Source organism: Oreochromis niloticus, linkage group LG18 (assembly GCF_001858045.2).
Source record: "Oreochromis niloticus isolate F11D_XX linkage group LG18, O_niloticus_UMD_NMBU, whole genome shotgun sequence".
NCBI classification, from domain to species: domain Eukaryota; kingdom Metazoa; phylum Chordata; class Actinopteri; order Cichliformes; family Cichlidae; genus Oreochromis; species Oreochromis niloticus.
This window is the reverse complement of record NC_031982.2, coordinates 38279460-38300066: the sequence shown is the minus strand read 5'-3', so window position 1 is coordinate 38300066 and position 20607 is coordinate 38279460. Positions and strand designations below refer to the sequence as shown.

Genomic DNA, 20607 nt, shown 5'->3' with positions numbered 1-20607 from the left:
AGACAAGAAAAAGAAAAGAAACACGGTTATGACAATAGGACATCACCGTATATTTCTGTTACTTAGTCAGCGTGTCAATCACCGTTCATTGTTGCAAGTTAGGGTTTCCATCCCAGCTGTTCTGGCAGTGCCGGGAATACATGTGAGCTGTGTGGATGGCCAGAGTACTGAGAAGCAAGGTTTCTTTCACTTTGTAGAAATGGCTCCAAATTAATGGATGTCTATACTAATTCAGTATTTTGGACTAACAAAACCAAGATGCCCCCCTCCCAGTGATGAAACTAACTGACCATCGACTCGTTTAGTAGTACTCAAATGTAAATTATTTTCCTGGTTCATTACAAACCACCAGGGCAGTGCTGTGAAAAATGAATTGCTTGTTATAATAATAATAATAATAATAATAATAATAATAATAATAATAATAATAATAATAATGGATTGCATTTATACACCAGTAGGTGGTAGGTGAAGTGTCTTGCCCAAGGACACAACGACCGAGACTGTCTGAGCCGGGGCTTGAACCGGCAACAACAAGACAGAATCTGGGAGACTAGACGAGACAAAAGTTGAACTTTCTGGAAAGTTTGAGTCCCATTTTAAGTGATGTAAAACTAACACAACATTTCAAAAAAGAACATAATAGCAACAGTCAAACACGGTGGTGGCAGTGTGATGCTGTGGGGCTGCTTTGCTGCTTCTGGGTGACGACCAGAAAGCCCTGACGGAAAATCCCAGTCCGACTTCAAAGTCTTAAAGGATTTCACAGCCTGCTGTTCCGCACCAGCGTAAACCTTCCAAATGCTGAACTGCAAAACTTTGGAACAGCTTTCTGCCTCCACTCTTGAGTCATTGCCCTTATGTAAGCCTCTCCTCCTCATGTAATCTTTATGTTTTGTCTTGATCTAATCAAAATGTAACTTTTAAAGAAAACAATTTCTTAAACACAAAAATTATCAAAATTTTTGAGTACAGTCGAAGGTCAAAGTCAAATAAAATTAAGATATATATGGAATCTAAACTAAGGCAAAAATGTACCTTTACTCTGTTTTCTTGGAAAAGTTTCTGACGTTTGTTGGGATTTAGAGATTCTTTTATTGCTGCCATATAATCTGCCTTATGATAAATGCATTAATAACATGTTCTACAGTATTATTTTATCAGTAATATTGTTTACAGGGTTCATATTGCATTGAATATGTTTGTCATCACATTCATTCTATTCACAGGTTGAGTTCATTCTATACACAATGCATAACTGTGCTTGTTTAGAGTTGATGTTCTATCCAAGAGGGTTTTAAGCTTCACTGGTGAGGGTGTCCAGGTGATACATGTTGAGGGAAGATGAGAACATAGCAGGTTAATTGCATGCATGCTTACAATACACATAAATCTAGTAGCAGGCCTGAGCGAAGGCCCAAGTGTCTTCTGCTTCTTATTTGAGACCTGCGCCAATTTAGTCTACTTAGTGATTGATGACGAGGGTCCATTATTAGCCCTTAGAGGCCCTGAAGCTTGAAGTTATTACCTTAAAAGGAAGGTGTTATCAAAGAGAGAAGTTATATGTCTGTTTATAGTTATTAGAGATGTACAAGATGTACCCTTGTCTGTAAACAATGACTGGACATAATGTATTTTTGACCTGTATTGACGTGTATGTGGGGGTGTGATCCTCTATGCTATAAAACCAGAACTCAGTGTATTTTTGTCAGAGCAAATAAGCCATATGCTGACGGTTGTTCTCCGTTGTCAATAAACTCATCGTTTGATTGTACTTTTCTGGGCCTCCGTCGTTTGTTGTCTGGTCTACAGTTGACCGATCTCGCTTCATTTGGTGGAGGATGCAGGGCAACTAAAGATCAGCAGTAAGAGGTACAGGTGTTTGTTGTCGGCGGAGGTCGAGGCCAGATCAGGTGATCGAACGGCAGACGTCACGGTGATGGCTTGACTATTGGGCCCGCAAAAAGGTAAGGCACAAACCTCTTAAACTGAAATTGTGCTGTATTGGATTATAATTCTAGAATATGTAGTCAAGTGGTCATCCGTTGATCTCTGTTTTGAGTTTTGTTTGAAACGAAAACCTTTGTTGCAACGAAAGTGAAACTTAAGAGTAGTGTTGTGTTCACGGTCGCTCGGAAAAAGCAGTACTGAGCTAAAAGTAACTAGAGATTGAGCTGTGATTAAGGAATAAAGAGATTATAAGTGTCTAAAAGTCACGGAGCCGGAGGACTCCACCCCCGGGAAAGACGTTTCCTGGGTATTAAACTGGGGGAAGGGCCCCACTGAGATTTTGTGGCCTCAGATATAGCCCTGGTGATCGCAGAGGATCATTGTTAGGGAGACACTTAATTGTGAGAAAAAGAGTAAAATACCGGACGCAAGAGTCCGAGGAAGTTGATATATGATTTAAGAGAAACTCAGGTCAGCTGTAAGCTTGAGGTTTTGCAGTAAAGCCAGCCGAGCAGTAAAGTGAAACTAAGGTCTGTTGTGTTGAAGTAACTCTGAGAATAAATACTGTGAGCTATGAGAGACGATTAAAAAGTATTACCTATGCATTTGTGGACCCGCTGTGGTCAGTGAAAAATTTGTGGACCCGCCGTGGTCAGTGAAAATTTGTGGACCCGCCGTGGTCAGTGAAAATTTGTGGACCCGCCGTGGGCCGAGAAAAGCTGTGTTTTTGTTGATATTCCTGGAGAATTTGCAGACCTGTTGACGTCTCTTAAAGACGAGCAGCGGTGTGTATATCCGGGTTGTGGGGACCCACTCATACAGCTGGAAACCGTGACGTAAGAAACTCTCTGCAATGATTTAAGTGCCAGCCGGTTGCAGGCTGTGTGTGAGAGGGGCTGTAAAAGTCTCTTTTTCCGTTCTTTTTGCTGGGGAAAAGTGCGCAGTTAAAATTTGGGTGCGGTCACTTCCCCTTTTAAGATAAGATAACCTTTATTAGTCCCACACGTGGGAAATTTGTTTTAATTTTAACAAAGAATAGATACATTGATTAAATGAGGGGTAGATAAAAAGGCATGCTCATTGTGCCGTTGGTTCATTATAGGTGCTTGGAAATAGACAGTGAGAGGCCCACGGGGATCCCATTAAGGCTGCTGAAGCATTTTCCTGTTTTGTGAGCGTGCCTTTGGTGATTTTGAAATACAGTATCACTGGACAGGGTGATTCTAATATAAGAGTTGTTTTAATCCAACCAGAAACAGAGTAAGAATAAAGCTGTGAGCCTCCTCCTGAGTGGAGAGAATGTGCAGAATTTTTGAGTATCTCTTGTTAAAGAAAAGGGAAAAGAGATTCTGTGTACGGCAGACCGTGAAGTTTCTAGATTAAATCAGAGAGAACTAATGTGGCCGAAGGTTGGATCTGATATGAGGTGAACAAAGGACCGGTCTAAAAAGATTAAAAGGTACGCACAAACCTGTTCAATAAGCAAATTTGTGCAAATTGACTGAATTCTAAATTATCTGTTCGCTGAGTAGATGATCTTAACTACTAAATTGGCGCAGTAGGGGTAAAACTGAATTCTCGAGAATAAAGTAAAACGTTGAAGTAATGAATGAGTAACTTGGAAGTAATGAGAAGCTTTGAAGCAAGGATAATGAAACTTTGAGGAACAGACAGTACTGAGTTAAAAGGTTATATGGTATTTCATGGTAAAAGAGAAAAAGAGACCAATGCATGTTTAAGAATAAAGAAGAGTATAAGAGTTATTGGTCAGCTTATGGTTTAATAAGTGTCAAATTCCTGTACCTCTTTGAGACTTCAAAGAGGAGCTCCGGCGTGGGCATATGTCAGGTGGTGTTGCCGAGAGTTTTGGGCTCGGTGAATAGCTAATGATCAAGAGGATCATTTTGGGAGACGCTTATTTTTAAGTAAAAGGATTAAGTTCGGACGAGGAAGTCCGACAGAAAACACCTGGTGCTGTCAGGATGTTTAAGTGACACAGAAGTTCAGAAAATCGAGTCAGAAATGGTTTTGTGGCTCTTGGTAAACTGATTTTGAAGGAAAATCAGTGTTTATTGTGCTGAAGTAACAGATCCGGCGCGGTCTGACGGGAAGAATCAGCTGCACAATTCTGAGTGTGCAGTGTTGTTGATATTAACAGATCCGGCGTGGTCTGAGGAAAAGAAATAAATCGGTTAATGGCTGATATATTTATATGAATTTTGGTGGATCTGCTGAGGTCCAGAAAATAATCAAGGCGGACTGTGTTTGTTCGAACGTTGATAAATGATCCAGGAAGAATTGCCCTGGGTCTGTGTGTGTGTGTGTGTTGTTCAGTGACAACATGCACAGTTTAAAATTGGGCCCTGTTCCTTCCTCTTTTTGGTTTCAAAACACAAAGGCTGTTGGATGAAGAATTACTGTGTGAGAAACGGCTTCACTTTTGATTAGGGAAATAATATGCTTACTTTTGGGTTTATGAAGATCTCGTAACAATCTGGGGGAGATGCCGGGGTAAAAAGAGTGAGCTCGGACGAAGGGGTCCGAGAAAAGAACACCGTGAGTTGAGCAAGGTGTTTAACTGACTCAGGATTTCAGAGAATCGAGTCAGCTGTGATCTTGAGTTTTAAGGGTAAGTTGATTTTAAAGGAAAATCAATGTTTACCATGTTGAAGTAATTCTGATGATATTACTAGATGTGTTGTGATACAAGTAAAGAATAAGTTGTGTAAAGGTGAACACACGATTGTGTTGAGATTGATGGATCGGCTGTAGTCCATCTGATAAGTTAATACTGGGTAAACTGAGACAATAAACTGTTTTTAAATCTTCACTGGCTGCAGTGATGTACATGTGCTGAAGATTACTGGACCCGGCGAGGTCCATATGATGAAGTTCTTGGGGAGATAAATGACAGAAACAGTTTCTGAATTTTGAGGAGAATTCTGAAGCACTGAGGTTGAATTTTCTCTGTGCTTGGTGCGCTGTGTGGACTTATATCAGAGTTATAAGTCCAAAGGTTATGACCTGGAGGTCATTCATGGTGTTTAAAGAAGAACAGGAATTAGAAAAGGATATTTAATGTCATATTTTGTGTAAATTGAGGAAAACTCACCACATGTGTTCACCTTTTTCATTTAAAGGGACACAGACATTAACACACACACACACAGTACTTGGGTGTGAGTTACTTCCTCTTTTAATTTTAAACTGCAACACGTGTTCATTGAACTAGAATTTCAGCAGTGGATGAGACAGGATTTAGGTTAGGGCTAGTTAAAGATAAAGATGACCTTTATTAGTCCCACAGCTGGGAAATTTGTTTTGTTAAAGCAAAAGTGCAAAGTTATGCAGCAGAAATTAGAAAACACTGGAATGCAATAAAATAAAGTAGAATAGAATAAAATAGAATACCAATACTATATACAGCTGAGTAAGAAAATACAAAATACAACTTTGTCAAAGAAAGAAGTGCACATATAGCAGTCTTATTGCACGTATGAGGGTTCTGGTAAAGTACTAGTTCTGGTAAAAATAAAAACTTAGGTTTAAAGTTTTATGCCCTGGAGGCCAAGAGTCGCGTGTAGAGAAGAACATGACTTAGAAACGGACATTTAAGGTCACATTTTGTCTAAGATGGGGAGAATTGTCCCATATGTGTTTATTTCTCTTCTTTTTAAGAGGACAGACGCACTGAGTGTTGTCTACTTGCTCTTTCTGATTCTAAGCAAGCATGTTTGATAAAATACTCTTAGGAAAGCGTATTTTGAGTGCTTCTAAGTGTGTGAATGTTGTGAGTACTTGATTTGAATGATTCTGTGTGATTTGTACAAAATAATAAATAAGTAATAATAACTCATAGGAGAGTGCGTGAATAGAGGAGGCCTGAGAGAGTGTGTGTGCGTCAAACAGGAAGTCTGATTATAGCTGGGGAGAGACGTTGCAGCATGAAAACAGAGCAATTAGAGACTGAATGTCTTAAGAAAAAGTAATAAAATATATTAATTACATGTTTTAGAAAAAGAAAGACTGAGAAAATAAATACATGAACTAACAATTACATTAATGAATAGAAAACACACGTACACAAATTGTTACAGGTGAAATGTTGGGAATAATCAAGAAGTGAGATAGCTTAATATACTGATGAAATGAAGAAAGCAGCTTACACTCCTTTGATTTCCAGAGTCAGTGTGTCTCCTCCCCTCATAGCACCCGTGCCCAGTTGGCCCCAGTATCAGGCGAAGCATGGAAGGCTGGACAGCCCATGAGGGGTAAGATCCCACCTCGAAACCCTGGGACAACCTAAGGCAAGGCGCAGTCACGATTGCTTGAACCTAGGTCCCTAAGTGAGCTTGGACTCACTGGAGGAGACGGGACTTCAAGGGTAAAGCCGCTGGGGCAGAGGGGGAAATGTCATTAACAATGACGAGTGATGAGCCAAAGAGGGGAGACACTCACTGTCTTTCAGGGTGAATTGTTCCCTGAACCTGAAAATCAAGCTTTAACTTCTGGCTGAGGACAAGGAATGTTGTTATTTAAGGAGGGAGATCAAATTTGGGAAAGAGAAAAACTGACGGTTTAAGTGGAACCTTGTGAGGGAGTCTGAAAAACCACGAAAAGAAACATATACACAATCACACACACAAATAGAAAATGCGTTAACCTTAGAATACAAAAGAGCTCATGAAGATCAGATAGCAGGTTTAGCATAGGAGTCTGTTTATCATGTTGTCCAACTCGCTTAGTGTGTAGTAAGTTTTCAGAAGAGAAAATTTAGAATTTAGTGTTGATGGTGTGCAAGTTGTGTGGTGTTTAACGAGATTTTCTGTGTTTTGAGCAGGTGAAATTATGTTAAGTTGACCTGAGAGAGTCAGGACCTTGAAGAACTTGTGGCAAAATGTTCTGTGTTTAAGATTGTTGAGGTTGTTGTTGTAGTGATGGGTTACTTCTATCGGTTAGATTTGTGTTGTTTTCTTATTTTAATAGAGGGAGTTTTATCAAACATGCACATGTCTAAGGGGGTCCATCATTTTTGTAACAGTGCACTTAGAAAAACCTGTCAGGTGATTTTGTTTTGTGTTTTGATGAGCTAATAATCAGCTCTCTTCTTCTCATTTTTGTTCTAAGCAGGCCTGCAAAAGAGTGGATAACAGCGCTGAAAAATTCTCGGTGACCTTCTCCAGATTACAATGGGCAGAGGAGAAGGCTAAGTCTCTGTCTAAAAGGATTGCTGCGAGCCAATCCAGTCTAAAAGCAGAAAGAACTATTTTCTTAAAAACAAAGTAAAACAAATAAATGAGTTGATGTTGCTGAGAGTGAAGACTGAATATTTGCGAGATAGTCTCCACTGTCAGCAATACCTGATGTTAATGCATGTGAGTGAATGTGTGTAAATGGATGGTGACTGGACGGACGAGGCAGACCATAGGTTGGACCGACTGGACACTGAGATAAAGACTGGACTAAGGTTAGACACATGACTGATAACTTTTCTGTTTTAAGTTTTCTTTCTTATAACACAGGTTGGATCATAAGTGGGGAAAAACTGAGTATGAAATGTGAAGTTCTGGTTAACACACAGGTTTTTGTTTCTAGGAAGTTCCAAGGATGCAGGCTGGGGATGGAGCCAAGAAAAGATTTGACATAATGATTAATTTGATTTCATTCCTTAAACACAGGTTTGAAGGGCCGGAGCATGTATACCTAATATGATATGACTAACCTTTTTCTTTTAATTTCCTAAGCTCGAGTGAAGGATTTTGAGTTTGTAACACATAAGATGTGTCACAAAAGGGGGGAGTTATAGGATTTAAGGTTTAATTTGAAATGGGTTTTAGGATCGTTTTATGACGTTTGGGGTTTTTGATAATTTAGATATAGAAATTGTTTTGTGGTTCTTTTTGATCTGTTTCTATGCTCAGATGGTGATGGTTTATACCTTACCCTGGGCGTGTTTAATAAAACTAAAAGTGTTGCTCACACACATGAAGGGCATGGAGATTAAGTAAAGTTAATATAAAGGACAGAGCCCAGAACATGATATGGTGAAACAACTTTGAATGATTAAAGGAACCTTAGATGAACACAGTAGATTAGTGAGGTGTAGCAGAGAGAGGCTGTTTGTTTTCTATCCTTTACAGGAGAAGAGTTCAGGACCACAGCGACCACAGGGGTGGCAAGAATCCTGGAAGCCTGAGATCGAACGGAACCAACCAGAGAAAGGAGAAAAACAGAGCACAAATACACCTAGTTGTTTATATTATAAAGAAGATCAAAAGCTTGTTAGACACAGGTTATAATGGAAGCATAAAAGGGATGAGAGGAACTTTACATAACATAGAAATCCTGCAACAATTCGTAAATTGCCCAAACACAGTGTTCAGACCGGATATGCGCTACCCGTTAAAGGGGGCGAAGAAATCAGGCCTAAGTTTGAAAAATGAAATTGGTTAACTCGATAGAGGAGGTTTCCAAAGGTTGAGAAAATAATGTAGGACCTTTTACCAGGAGAAAGCTAATTGTATCTTTTACACTTTATAGTGTGCACTGAGGGAAGTCAGGAATAGTTTAAATTAGGATTGAAAAAAAAATTAAACTAGGTGAAAAGGGGGTGTAGCAAGTAGATTTAGGGCAGCTCACAGCCTGGCGTAAACGCAAGGTGCCGTCACACAGCTTAAGTTATTTGTTTAATTTATTTCTCAGTGAGTGCCTGCTCTTGTGTCCTCATTTATTTCCTCCACACGGCTCACCCTCTTAGCCGTGACAGAATTATTAAATGTTGTTTTTGAATCATACTTGCATACAGTGTTATATTAATATACGTGTTGTTCTGGGAATTTCAAGGAGGGTAAAACATAATGTGAGCTTTAAAAAAAAACGAGTTTTCAGTTTAACTTGAAATGATTGTCAGTGGGTAAACAATTAGTATTGCACAGCCAGAAACATGAAGGTTTTCTTAGTACTGCATATTTACTACTAAGAAGTTATCTAACTTAAGTTAGGTAACCTAGTCATCTTCAGTAAGGTTTACTTAGTTATTTTGTTGTTGAGGAAACGAGTTTGAATAGTTTTTTGAGTCCTAGGAATGTATTAGATTTTACAGTGTACAATGTAGGCAAGAGGGAATGGAGATTTTTTAGTTTTTGAGTTAAATTCTTCTCTGCCAACCACACAACCGACCCGTGACACAAGCATGTTTACCTTCAGAAATGGATCAGGCAGGGAAACAGTCAAATTAAAAGACTAGTTAGTAAATGAAAATAAAGCAGGAAAATGTGACCTGGAGATGCAGACAGACCTCCTCCTAATTTTAAAGTGGCCACGTCAATAATTCTCCAGATTTCTGAAGATTTTCTGTTCAGAAAGTGTTTTTGTTCCAACTTTGATATATTTCAGCCACTTAACACTGAATAATTAATCATCCAGCCATTTTAAGTTTATCCAATTCAGTGATGCAGGGAAGCTGCAGCCTAATGAAATATGAGCTCCACCTGAAAGTGAAAATGCTGCTACTAGTGTGTAAAGCAGGAGGAAGTGAGAGAAGTTCAAACCCAGATCAGAGAGGAGGAGGAGAGATTCAGGGAGGAGCTGAGCTGTTACTGAACTAGAAGAGAGAGAAACCTCCACATTCAACAGAGTTCAGCACACAAACCATAAACTTTACCTTCATTCAACATGTTGTCTTTGGACTATTATGCACTTTCTTTACTGATTCTCACCATTCTAACAGGTACGTTACAATCTGTGTGTTTAAAGAAATACATTTGAATTGTGATGATTTATAAAAGAATAAAATATGTTTCTGTTCCTTTAGGTGTCAGCTGTGAAGATCTCACTCCAACCAACAAAGACGTGTTCAGTGTAGAAGGCAGCACTGTTACTCTGTCCTATACATTATCCAGAGAAGTGAAGACTAATGATTATTTCTTCTGGTATCAACAATATCCTGGAATACAACCAGAGCTACTCATCTCTCACTCTGTATCAGGAGTAATAGGAACAGAAACAATCCCTGGACTGAAAATTGAAGTGGGGAAAAACCAGTTCAACATGAGCATCTCCTCTGCTGCAGTGACAGACTCTGCTGTGTACTACTGTGCTCTGCAGCCCACAGTGACAGGAAACACCAAAACTCTGTACAAAAACCTTTGGAGCAAAGACAACAGAATACTCCACAACATCCACTAGAGGGAGCCACACACTGTTAAACCTCTGATTCTTGTGTCATTGGACTGATGACAAAGACAACAGAGAAATGAAGCAGTAAAGAACAGAGACAGAGACAGAGCTGCTGTGGAAGCACAAAACTATTAGAAGAAAAAAACCTTTATTTACAACAAAATGTTTTTAACAGCTCTGAACATCTACAGTTTGTTCGTGTCTCCTTTAAAACTCAAACAGTTAAAAAAAAAGAAGAAGAAAAATTAAAGCTGTTTTAAAGAAATTAAATTCTTTGTGACACTTTCAACGCTCCACAATCTGAGCCCACAATTCACAAATAACCACGAGACGGAAAAACAAGAACAACACACACTTCTATCAGTGAGAGATCGTCTCGTACCTGCTGGTTTAAATGACACTCAGACGCACACAGAAACCAAAGTAACGATAAAAAGGTTTGTGTGACTGTTACAGCTGCTGTTCGAAAACTGCAGATGGATGACACCAGGTGAAATACTACTTCTCCATCTCAACCTGGTTCGGGAACAGCACCATGCAGGACAGACGAGCTCTACAGAGGGTTGTGCGATCAGCTGAGCGCATCATCCGCTCCGAGCTCCCTGACCTGCACTCAATCTACAGCAGGCGGTGCTGGACCAAGGCCAGGAAGATCGTGAAGGACCTCAGCCATCCCAACAACGGACTGTTCTCTCTGTTGAGGTCAGGAAAGCGATTCCGCTCCCTGAAGACTAACACAGAGAGACTGAGGAGGAGCTTCTTCCCGCAGGCGATACGGTCTCTCAATCACACCACCACATAGAACTGACCCACACATATGGTTCTTACACACACACTGGACATTCTGGACATTGTTCACACAAATTCGATTAGATGCGTGGTCATCTAATCGAATCACTTCATCACTTGATCACTTTAAGCATATTTGCACTGCATAAGTCACTTACAAATGTGGATTGCACAACCCTGGACATTATATTTCTTCATTTCCATTTAATACTTGTACAGCTGCTGTTATTATTCTATATTTCTACATACATTCTTATATATTTCTATATTGTGTATTTGTGTATTTTGTTGTACAGTTATTTTATTTTCAACTTTAATTTATATATTTTATCTTATTCTTTCCCAGTTAAATTTACCCTCAATTCTAATTTGTTGTTGTACAGTTATTTCATTTTTAACTTAATTTTTATACTTTATCTTATTCCTTCCTAGTCAAATGTACCCTTTTAATTTTAATTTTCATATTTATTTCTTATCCTATTCATAGTCTTTCTTTTTTTCTTCTTTAGGTCACGAGCAGTTGTGTAAGCATTTCACTGCATATCATTGTGCCGTTATGGGTGCATGTCTGATGCAGGGGCGTTAACACCTTTCTCATATCACCACTCTGAAGACCGATGAGCGTTGCCAACAGGTTTACTGACATTCAAAAGGGTAAAACTAAAAACAAGACAAAAAATACAGTCATGTGACATACATATGTGCAGCATAATATGCATTTATATACCACAATGCTACTACATAGCATATGTCTAATTATGTAAACTTTTTAAACTACTACTGATGCTATCCCAGACGACCTCCAAAATCACGGGTAACTAGCTTAACAAAAGGACTAGCTTTACAGCCAAATACTGCATTAGCGGGCAACATATTGCACAAAAACAAAGTTGCAACTTATACTTTAAGTACATACCGGCGATACAACCATAAACAGAAGATGTGGACAGTATTTTTTCCAACAGGACACCATAAACTGTGTGGCGATATGTTTCCCTTCTTCTTGCTCGCTTGCTTTGCTTGACTGAGCGGACTTCCTGTTCAATAAAGTTTTTTCAAAATAAAGCCGTTTTTAAAGTGCATTACTTGGACCAACCACAGAGGGCGCTGTAAACAGATAATGAATAACAACTGACTGAGAATGATATTTTAGTGATACAACATTTTACAACTTTTAGTGATAACAGAACAATCATACTGTGTATGACTGTGTATGTGACAAATAAATATTTGAATTTAAATTAATATTTACATCGCCATTATAAATTTAAAATGTCATAAAATTATCCAAAAGCTGCTGTAGAAAATCACTGAAAATGTGTTGAACTTACAAATAACTGGAATCTCTGAGAGGTTGATATAATGCTATTAGAACAGTTACAAAGTCCTCTTCCAGAGTGTCAAAGAAATCTCCCAAAACAAGAAATTAGGATAAAAAAAACAAAACATGAAAGAACAAAATCACAGGATGCGGCCCCGAGGCAGATCCAGAACAATTACACCTCTCGCCTGACTTGGGAATACCTAAGTGTTCCCCTGAAGGAGGTCTGAGCTTCTCTGCTCAGGCTACTGTCCCAAACCCAGCAGCAGAAGATGGATGGATGAACTCAGTCCTGCTGGTCAGTCAGAAAGGTTCTCAGTGCATCCAACCAACCACAGCAAGAAGACTTTAAACATGGCTTTCTCCAAAAGGAAAAGGAATCTAACATGTAACATATTCTAAAAGATGCATTATGTTTTCATTAGGGCAGTGGTTCTTAAAATGTCTGTTTATGGGTTTTCATGTGAAACAACAAATGATGACTCTGGCGGAACATTTTCCCACAGGTTTTACAGTGATACGGCTTCTCTCCTGTGTGGATTGCGTTGTGGCTTTTTAGCGACGTTGACAGAGTAAATCTTTCCCCGCAGGTCTCACAAACATATGGTTTCTCTCCTGTGTGCGTTCTCATGTGGCGCAGCAGGTTACTGCGTTTAATGAACGTTTTCTCACATAACTGGCAAGAATGAGGCCTCTCTCCTGTGTGGATCACTTTGTGTAATTTAAGTGACGATGATTCGGAAAAACAATCCCCACAGTCCTCGCACAGGTACGGCTTCTCTCCTCTGTGGCTTCGCATGTGGCCCAACAAATGACTACTCTGACTGAAAGTCTTTTCACACACTGTGCAGGAATACGGCCTCTCACCGGTGTGGATTCTCAGGTGGATCATCAGATTCCCGCGTTGCCTAAAAGTTTTGCCACATATGTGGCAGGAAAACAACCTCTCTCCTGTGTGGACAGTCATGTGGCGCAGCAAAGTGCTCTTCTGAGCAAAACTTTTCTCACATGTCTTACAGGTGAATGGTTTCTCACCTGTGTGGATTTTGTAATGCTCCTTTATTTGACACTTTTTCTTAAAAGACTTTCCACAAATGTCACACTGGAGAGATTTTCGACCTGTGTCAGTGTTACACTGACTCGCTGATGGCGGGAATTCTTCTGAATTGTTGCTCTGACTTCTATTTACATGAAGTTTTGACTCTGGAGTTCCAGAGTCTGAATCTCTCTTCTTCCCTCCTTCCTGATGTCGGCTCTCAGCTGCAGCAGAGCTGTGAGCGAGGAGCTGGTCACGGTTTGCTTCTGATTCACTGTGGTCACTTTTGCTGTGAGCAGAAGTCACCGTAGAAGTTTTCGTCTCTGTCACTACGGGCTGCTCTCCCTCCTGACTGCTGCACAGTTTGTTCTGTTCCTCTGTGCGCAGTGGAGGTTCTGGTTCTCCCTGGTCCAATCTGGAGCTCCTGTCCTGGATCCTGAGCTGCTGCTGAGGGAGAACCCCCTCCTGCTTATAGACATGCTGCTGTGGGAGGTCTGCAGGGACAATAGGAGACCAGAAAAAGAAAAGCAGTGAAATACATTGTTCCTTTAATCTGTAAAGATTTATGACAATAAGATCCATGTTTGCTTTAACTATTATTTATTAATGTATCATATATGCTTTTATATGATGTAGTAACTGTTAGAGATCTCAGGTGCTGTGCTGTCCCTGTGGGTGATGGGCCCAAAGCACGGTGGATTCATCTGATTTCTTTGGGCTGTGCTCAGATGCCTCCCTGCATGCTCCCCCCAAGGGTTGGCTTCAGCAGAGGGATCAGGACTGACACTTCTGGGTGAGGTTACCCAAAGATTTCTAAAAAGACCCAAATCGTCTGCATCCAAACAAGAGAGCTCAAGTATCTTGGGATTGTATTCGTGAAAATCTGGAAGGAAGAGGGTAGGAGTGGGCGAAATATCGAATATACTCGGTGTATCGTGAGTTTTTCCACTTACAATGGTAAAAATCGCTATGGCAAGATTAAGCTGTCTGTATGTAATTCACTATGAGTTTTTTTCCTCCAACATGCTATGAATGCATCATTAATGCCTCCTGCACTGCGCTGAACATGCGTGTTTATATACTGGCAGACAGGGAAAAATACGGCAACAGCGGGAATTTTAGACGAGCGAAGGGATGAGACGCGCTGTCGTTTGGATTTCATGAGGACATCGAACAAAATGTGGTAATTTGCAAAACATGCGTAAAACTATTGCTGCTAAAGGTAGCAGTACTACAAATTTATTCCACCAGCTGAAAAATCATCCACTGCAAAATTAGAGGTGTTTTAAACTCAGCCTGTGAATGTCTCCCCACACACCAAAGAAAACATGAAATTAACCAGCTGTGATAACTGTGACTGTTCAACGTCAGTCGGTTTTATAGTCACTGTCTTGAATTTAGTTTGTGTAATATTGGTGAAAAACCTCTGTGAGCAACTGATGGTTAAAAAATTGTTAAAATAAAACATTTCAATTCATTCAGATTTTTGGTATTTATTTAACATAGATAAAAATACTGAATGGTTGATTTGAATGAGTACGAGTATCCAAACATATATATCATGTATATAAACATATCCTGATAGTAGATCTTCCTCATATTGCCCAGACCTAGAGGAGGTTATAGTGAAGCAGTTCCAACCCTCAGCCATATTCATCAGACCAGGGTAATGAGGAGTAGGACTTTCCTCTGTAGGGTGTCGGGACTCAGCTTTAAACATCTGGTGAGGAGCTGCTGTTCTTCCACATCAAAAGAAGCTCGAAGTGAAGTTGATGTGTTTCAGCCAAGATGTCTGTGTGCCTCCCTTTGGAGGTTTTCTTGGGCATGGCCAAATTGGAGAAGACTCCAGCCCAATCCCACAGAGGCTTGAGCTCATCTGGCTGGGAATGTCTCAGGATCCCCATGGAGGAATTGAAAACTGTTGCTCTGGAATACCCTGCTTAGCTAGCTGCCACCGTGACCCGATGGTAGATTAGCAGAAGATAATGGAGGAGTGGATGGATGGAGATCTGAGACGTACATGAGACAAGAATGTGGAAAACTATAAAATGGCAATAATGATGACGACACTGTGTCCCGGATCAGTTTGTCTGTTCTTCTCGATGTGGAGGAGCACCCTCTGTACTAGCATGCTTCCCCTTCAGCCCCTGTTGGATATCCCTCAGGCAGAAAATGGTGTATCATCTTTAGGTGGAAACTAGCGAGCTAACTCACTGCTAACTTCGAACTCGGTTAAACTTCATAAATTCTGCTTTCGTGGATGCCTGAATGTTAAACTTAATTGTTACAGCTGATAGAGCAGCCACACTGATTATTTTATTAAAGATTAAAGGATTTAGACAGTTTGTAACTCTGTGACGCCGCAGTGATTGTTTGACTTTGGGACCTGAAGTGGAGTTTGGACCCAGAAACGGCTAATGACGTCCGACTTAAAGACCGGATAGGAGGCAACCTTTCTGCAAACAGTTGCAGTCTGACTGGAATCACTCTACAAGAGATTGTTGAAGGTCTCAAATAACTGCTGTCTATTTTATCAATGCAGACTAACAGCTAACACGTCTCCACCAGTTTAAATGAGGCTTTGTCAGTGAGCACAACTCGGGGCTCTCGACTCAACCAGCAGCCAGGTGGATTTATTCTGTTTATATTCTGAAAGAACAGGAAGTTACTGAGTGCAAATGTAATCCGGTCTTTAAGTCTGACGTCACCAGCCGTGTCTGGGCTCAAACTCTGCTGCAGGTCCATAAATCAAACGATCACTGTGGCATCACTGAGAGTTGAAAAACGGTCTAAAGTCTTCAGACAGTTTGTAACTCTCAGTGACGTCATATATATACATTTTACTATATGTACTATAGCTTTTCGATATTTTCATCCTGTGTCGAGCCAACTGTAATGAAACTGTGTGCCTTGTACACTTGCTGTACACTGAATGACAACAAGCCCTTCCACAATATTAACCAGATAGATAGATAGATAGATAGATACTTTATTAATCCCCAAGGGGAAATTCAAGGTTCCAGCAGCTTAAGAACACCACACACACAGCATTCACTACAATGTACCAGGATGATACACAACAATCAACAAAACAACATTACTAAATCAATCTAAATCTAAATCAATCTAAATCAGCAGTAGCCAAGCGTATAATGTGCTGGGGATGCAGTCCTGTTTGAGGTGTGTGTCAGGATAATAATGCAATGGTGCAACAGTGCAAGGTTAAAATCTAGTGACCAACAGTAAATGTGTGCATATGTCAACATGTACAATAAAATGTAAGCACAGTAATTTAACAGTTCTAATATAAATATATGGGCAAATAATATAAAAACTAACCAGCAGTAGTATAAGAATTATGGCATCAGTGCAAGTCAGATACAATCATTGGTCAAAAATGACATATATGGACAATAAAAAAAATGTAAAAAAAAAAAAAAAAATGTAAACATGGTAATAACAACCAAACAACACTCGTAGGTTTGCAGCTGCCTGCTGACATGGATCCACTCATTTTATACGTACTTTGAGTCTAATGCTGAAACTTTTTCATTATAACAATACTTCATGGTATTTCTTCCTGAAAAATAACTGCAGCTGCATCATAAATTGTGTAACAGAGCTCTGATTAGGACCAGACCCTCAGAGTGAGACTCACCTGTTCTATGCAGATCTTTCTCAGCACTGGAGGTGACATCCAGCTCTCTGGGCTGATGGTTGATGTCTTTCTTGATCTGGGTAGAATTATTTAAAACTTTGAATGCTTCTCTGGATTCAGTCCCAACAAACACACTGGAGTCAGAGTGAGTGGTGTTACTGAGGTCGCTTTCCTTGTAAGTAGCAGTCACCATAAAGGTATCAGTCTCCTCCTCCAGTTCCAGCTGCTCTCCCTCCTGACTGCTGCACAGTTCCTCCTGTTGCTCTTTAATCTGTGGAGGTTCTGGTTCCTCCTGGTCCACACTGGAGCTCCTCTCCTGGTTCCAGAGCTGCTGCTCAGGGAGAACCTCCTCCTCTTTGCGGAGGAGTCGCAGTGGAAGGTCTAGAAGTAGAAAAGGACACAATAAATAAATAAATGATGTTATAAAAAAGCAAACACACATCTGAGCAAATACTCCGATACACACACACACACACACACACACAAGCTTTCAAAGTTACTACATGGAGAATAGCTACAACAGAGATACACATACACACGCGTACTGAAGAAAGGCCTCTGAGTCGCTGACAGGCTGTTAATAGTGTCTATACTGCACAATGTACACATGTGGATAACAGGCGGCGGTTATGTAGAAGAAAAAGAGGAATTCTGGAGTAAGTTGGATGAAGTGGTACTGAGCGTCTGCAGGGGGAGAGAGAGTTCAACAAACATGTAAGTGAAGGGAGGAGAGGTGATGAGGAGGCGCTGGGTAGGAGTGCCTTTAAAGAAAGGATAGAAAAGGTTGAGTTGAACTTTAACAAGAGGGAGGAACACAGAGGGATGTATGAGACTGGAGGAAGGTGCACACAGGTGAACTCCATCTTATACAGAAGATGAAATCTGAAGGAGACATAGCTGGGGGAATCAGATGGAAGCCTGCAAGATAACTTTGGAAATCAGTAAGAGGAAGTGAGAGAAGACAGAGGAAGGGAATAAATGGTGGAAGCTGTTGCGAGTTCAGTAGGAGCTGAGACGGACTCCGGGTGGCAGGGAAGAGTTCCCAGACGACTGGAAAGCACAGCTGACATGCTGAGGGAAACTCTCAGGAAGGGTTTGTGTATCATCTGAATGGAGGAGACAGGAGAAGGAGATTTGCTGGAAAGAGGGAAAATTTCTCCTAGAGCAAATATTCCGTCATACTAGAAAGTGTTTTGGAAAAGAGAGAGAAAAGGTCATCTGTTCTCCTGTGTGGACGGAGCAGGAAGGAGGCGTTGTTGTTGTCTCAGCTAAATGAGTGAGTGTGTGTTAGTACATACGATTAATATTTAAGCACCAATGTGTTTAAAACAAACCCCAAAACACAGCCACTAACGTACAACACAGAACAGAGAAACTCCTTCTGATTGGTCAGCATTTACATCACAGACACAAACTGTGATTCGACACTTTGAGTGCATCCAACAATCCACAGCAGAAACACACTGACTGTGATCCAGGGCAGCACTGTGGTGGTTAGCACTGTTGCCTCACAGCAAGGAGCTCCTGAGTTTGAATCCACCACCTGCTCACGGCCCTGTGTGGAGTTAGCATGTTCTCCATGTGTTTGAGTGGGTTCTCTGGATCCCTCCCAGTCCAAACACGTGCACTTAGTGGGGTCAGGTTAACTGGTGATTCTAAATTGCTCCTAAGTGTGTACGTGAGTGTGGATGGTTGTGTGTCTCTCTGTGTGAACGACCTGTCCAGGGTGCAACTCTCGCCCTGTGGATACGAATGAAATGAATGAAACTCTCCTGATTCATAATGACGACACAGTCTGGACAAAGAGCTACCAGAAGCTTTTCTACAACTTTACACAACAAAGAGTTGAGCTGACAGACCTCAGCAGAAAACCAGACACGCGGTTAAAACTGAGCTTCTTTGTTTTTTCTCTCATATGCGGATTTCTCCGGGATTAAATGCGTAGTTAAGCTTTCCAGGGGCAGGAAGAGGACGCTCACCGGTCCGAAGGTCAAAGTGCGCTGTTTGTGGTCCACGGTAGAAGATCGGTTTGTGTGACTGAATCCAGCCCACCAGAGTGACACTCACCTATCCTCCGAAGCTTGATTTGGGGTTTCCAGGTGATATCCAGCAGTCTGCGCTGACGGTCGATCTCTTCCTCGTACTGGACGATCGTTTTTTCAAACTCCAAGAATATTTGTTCAGCAGCAGCAGTTAGTCGCTCGTTGATAAACTCTCTCAGATACTGAACTGAAGCCATTGTTACTGCCACAGCTCACACACAACTATACACTCTGTTACCTTCAAACTTTACTGGCGTTTGACCCCAACACCCGTGGAAAGTTAAGGCTACCTCCGCTTTTTCCTGCTTACTTCCACCTGGTGTCACATAGGGAAGTTCCGGCGGTGGAGGGCGGCTAACTTTCGTTCCGCTGTTGTCACATCGCTCTCACAGAAAACTTCATATTTGATCTGCGATGATTTCATTCACAAAGGGACGACACAGCAGACGGACCCACAGATCTGACCAGGCAGGTCTGCCTTCATGGTTCCTCCGGGTTCAGTGACTGTTTTACCCACAACACAAAACGTTACCATGACTACCATACATAGAATTTCCAGCCATCTATTTTAAAGTTTGACATTAAATTCTTTTTGGGTCTGTTTGAAATAATGTTATAATTCACTAATACTGGTTTTTGCACGACTCCAATCAGTGACAACACTCACATATAAATACATTTGTCTGCTTGCTTTCTTTGCTTAGTAGTAGTAGTAATAATAATGACATTATTATACATGTCATGATGCGTTCTCAATCACTGTCATCACCACTGATCAATGGTGAAGACAGTTTGCATATTAATGATCATGAAACTGACCTCACAGCTCGTTGTTGGTCAGTGCTGCTGGTGTCGTCGCTGTGCAAAGGTACAGTTTAGAGGCTGGAAGCCTGCAGTCAGCTGAGACTGAACGAGTCACCTGAATGAGTGACAAAACTTTTCTCCCACTGAAACACTTCCTGCAGTCATTGTTATACAGCTTTTTTGTTGGGAAATTATTTCTTTATGACTCAAAAACCAAACAAACAAGAAAATAAACAGTTTGTCTTCAAACTTCACACTGATCTGAACCCAAATAAAGGAAACAATAACAGATAATGAAAATCCTATTGGTGTAATCACTTATCATCAGAGATGGGCAGTAACAAGTTACTGTAATCCGATTACTTTTTTCAAGTAACGAGTAAAGTAAGGGATTACTATTGCAAAAAAGGTAATTAGATTACCGTTACTTTCCCATAAACACGCTGCGTTACTGCGTTACTAAAACCGTGATTTTTTTGTGAGTGTCTCATGACAGTGACGTAAGCGAGTGCGACGTTCGTGTCAACAGCTGTATGCAGATCAACAATGGATCATATGTGGAGTACAGGAGAGAGTATGAGCGCGCAGCGTTTAAAGCGTGGAAGTACTGACCTTACTTTGAGTTTGACTCAAAGTTTGACTCACTAAAAAGTGACAAAAACATTAGCGTCCGCTGTTCACTGCGTGGGAAGAAAACTTCTTTTTACAGCGAAAAAACCCCACAACCTCCGAGCAAGCACCGAGTAGCTACCAGGGAAATTCACAGAGAAACTCGCGGATCCTTCCACTGACCGCTGCGGCACACCTGCACCAGGGCAAACCTCCGCCT

General features: G+C 40.8%; 1 protein-coding gene across 2 annotated transcripts; it reads right to left on the bottom strand.

The window, feature by feature from the left end:
- Nucleotides 1-10745: 10745 nt before the first annotated feature.
- LOC100705385 (zinc finger protein 260) lies at nucleotides 10746-19497 on the bottom strand. 2 transcript variants are annotated; one of them, XR_003214880.1, is made up of 4 exons: nucleotides 19000-19497; nucleotides 16933-17313; nucleotides 11834-13768; nucleotides 10746-11577 (listed from the first exon to the last, which is right to left on the bottom strand). XR_003214880.1 is itself a non-coding variant. In XM_019347412.2 (3 exons), the coding sequence occupies exons 1-3, from the start codon at nucleotides 19169-19171 to the stop codon at nucleotides 12675-12677; spliced, it is 1647 nt and encodes a 548-aa protein (XP_019202957.1). In that variant the 5' UTR covers nucleotides 19172-19497; the 3' UTR covers nucleotides 10746-12674. The 2 variants fall into 2 exon arrangements, 1 of the variants encoding a protein (XP_019202957.1); XM_019347412.2 differs by having other exon boundaries at nucleotides 10746-13768.
- Between the last annotated feature and the right edge of the window lie 1110 nt (nucleotides 19498-20607).

What these genes read in the sequence shown, in the direction of transcription:
- LOC100705385 (XM_019347412.2), bottom strand. Translation starts at nt 19,171, where the DNA reads ATGGCTTCAGTTCAGTATCTGAGAGAGTTTATCAACGAGCGACTAACT. An exon ending in AATCAAGCTTCGGAGGATAG is followed by an intron (nt 17,314 to 18,999) that starts GTGAGTGTCACT and finishes TTCTACTTCTAG; the next exon opens with ACCTTCCACTGCGACTCCTC. An exon ending in GAAAGATCTGCATAGAACAG is followed by an intron (nt 13,769 to 16,932) that starts GTGAGTCTCACT and finishes TTGTCCCTGCAG; the next exon opens with ACCTCCCACAGCAGCATGTC.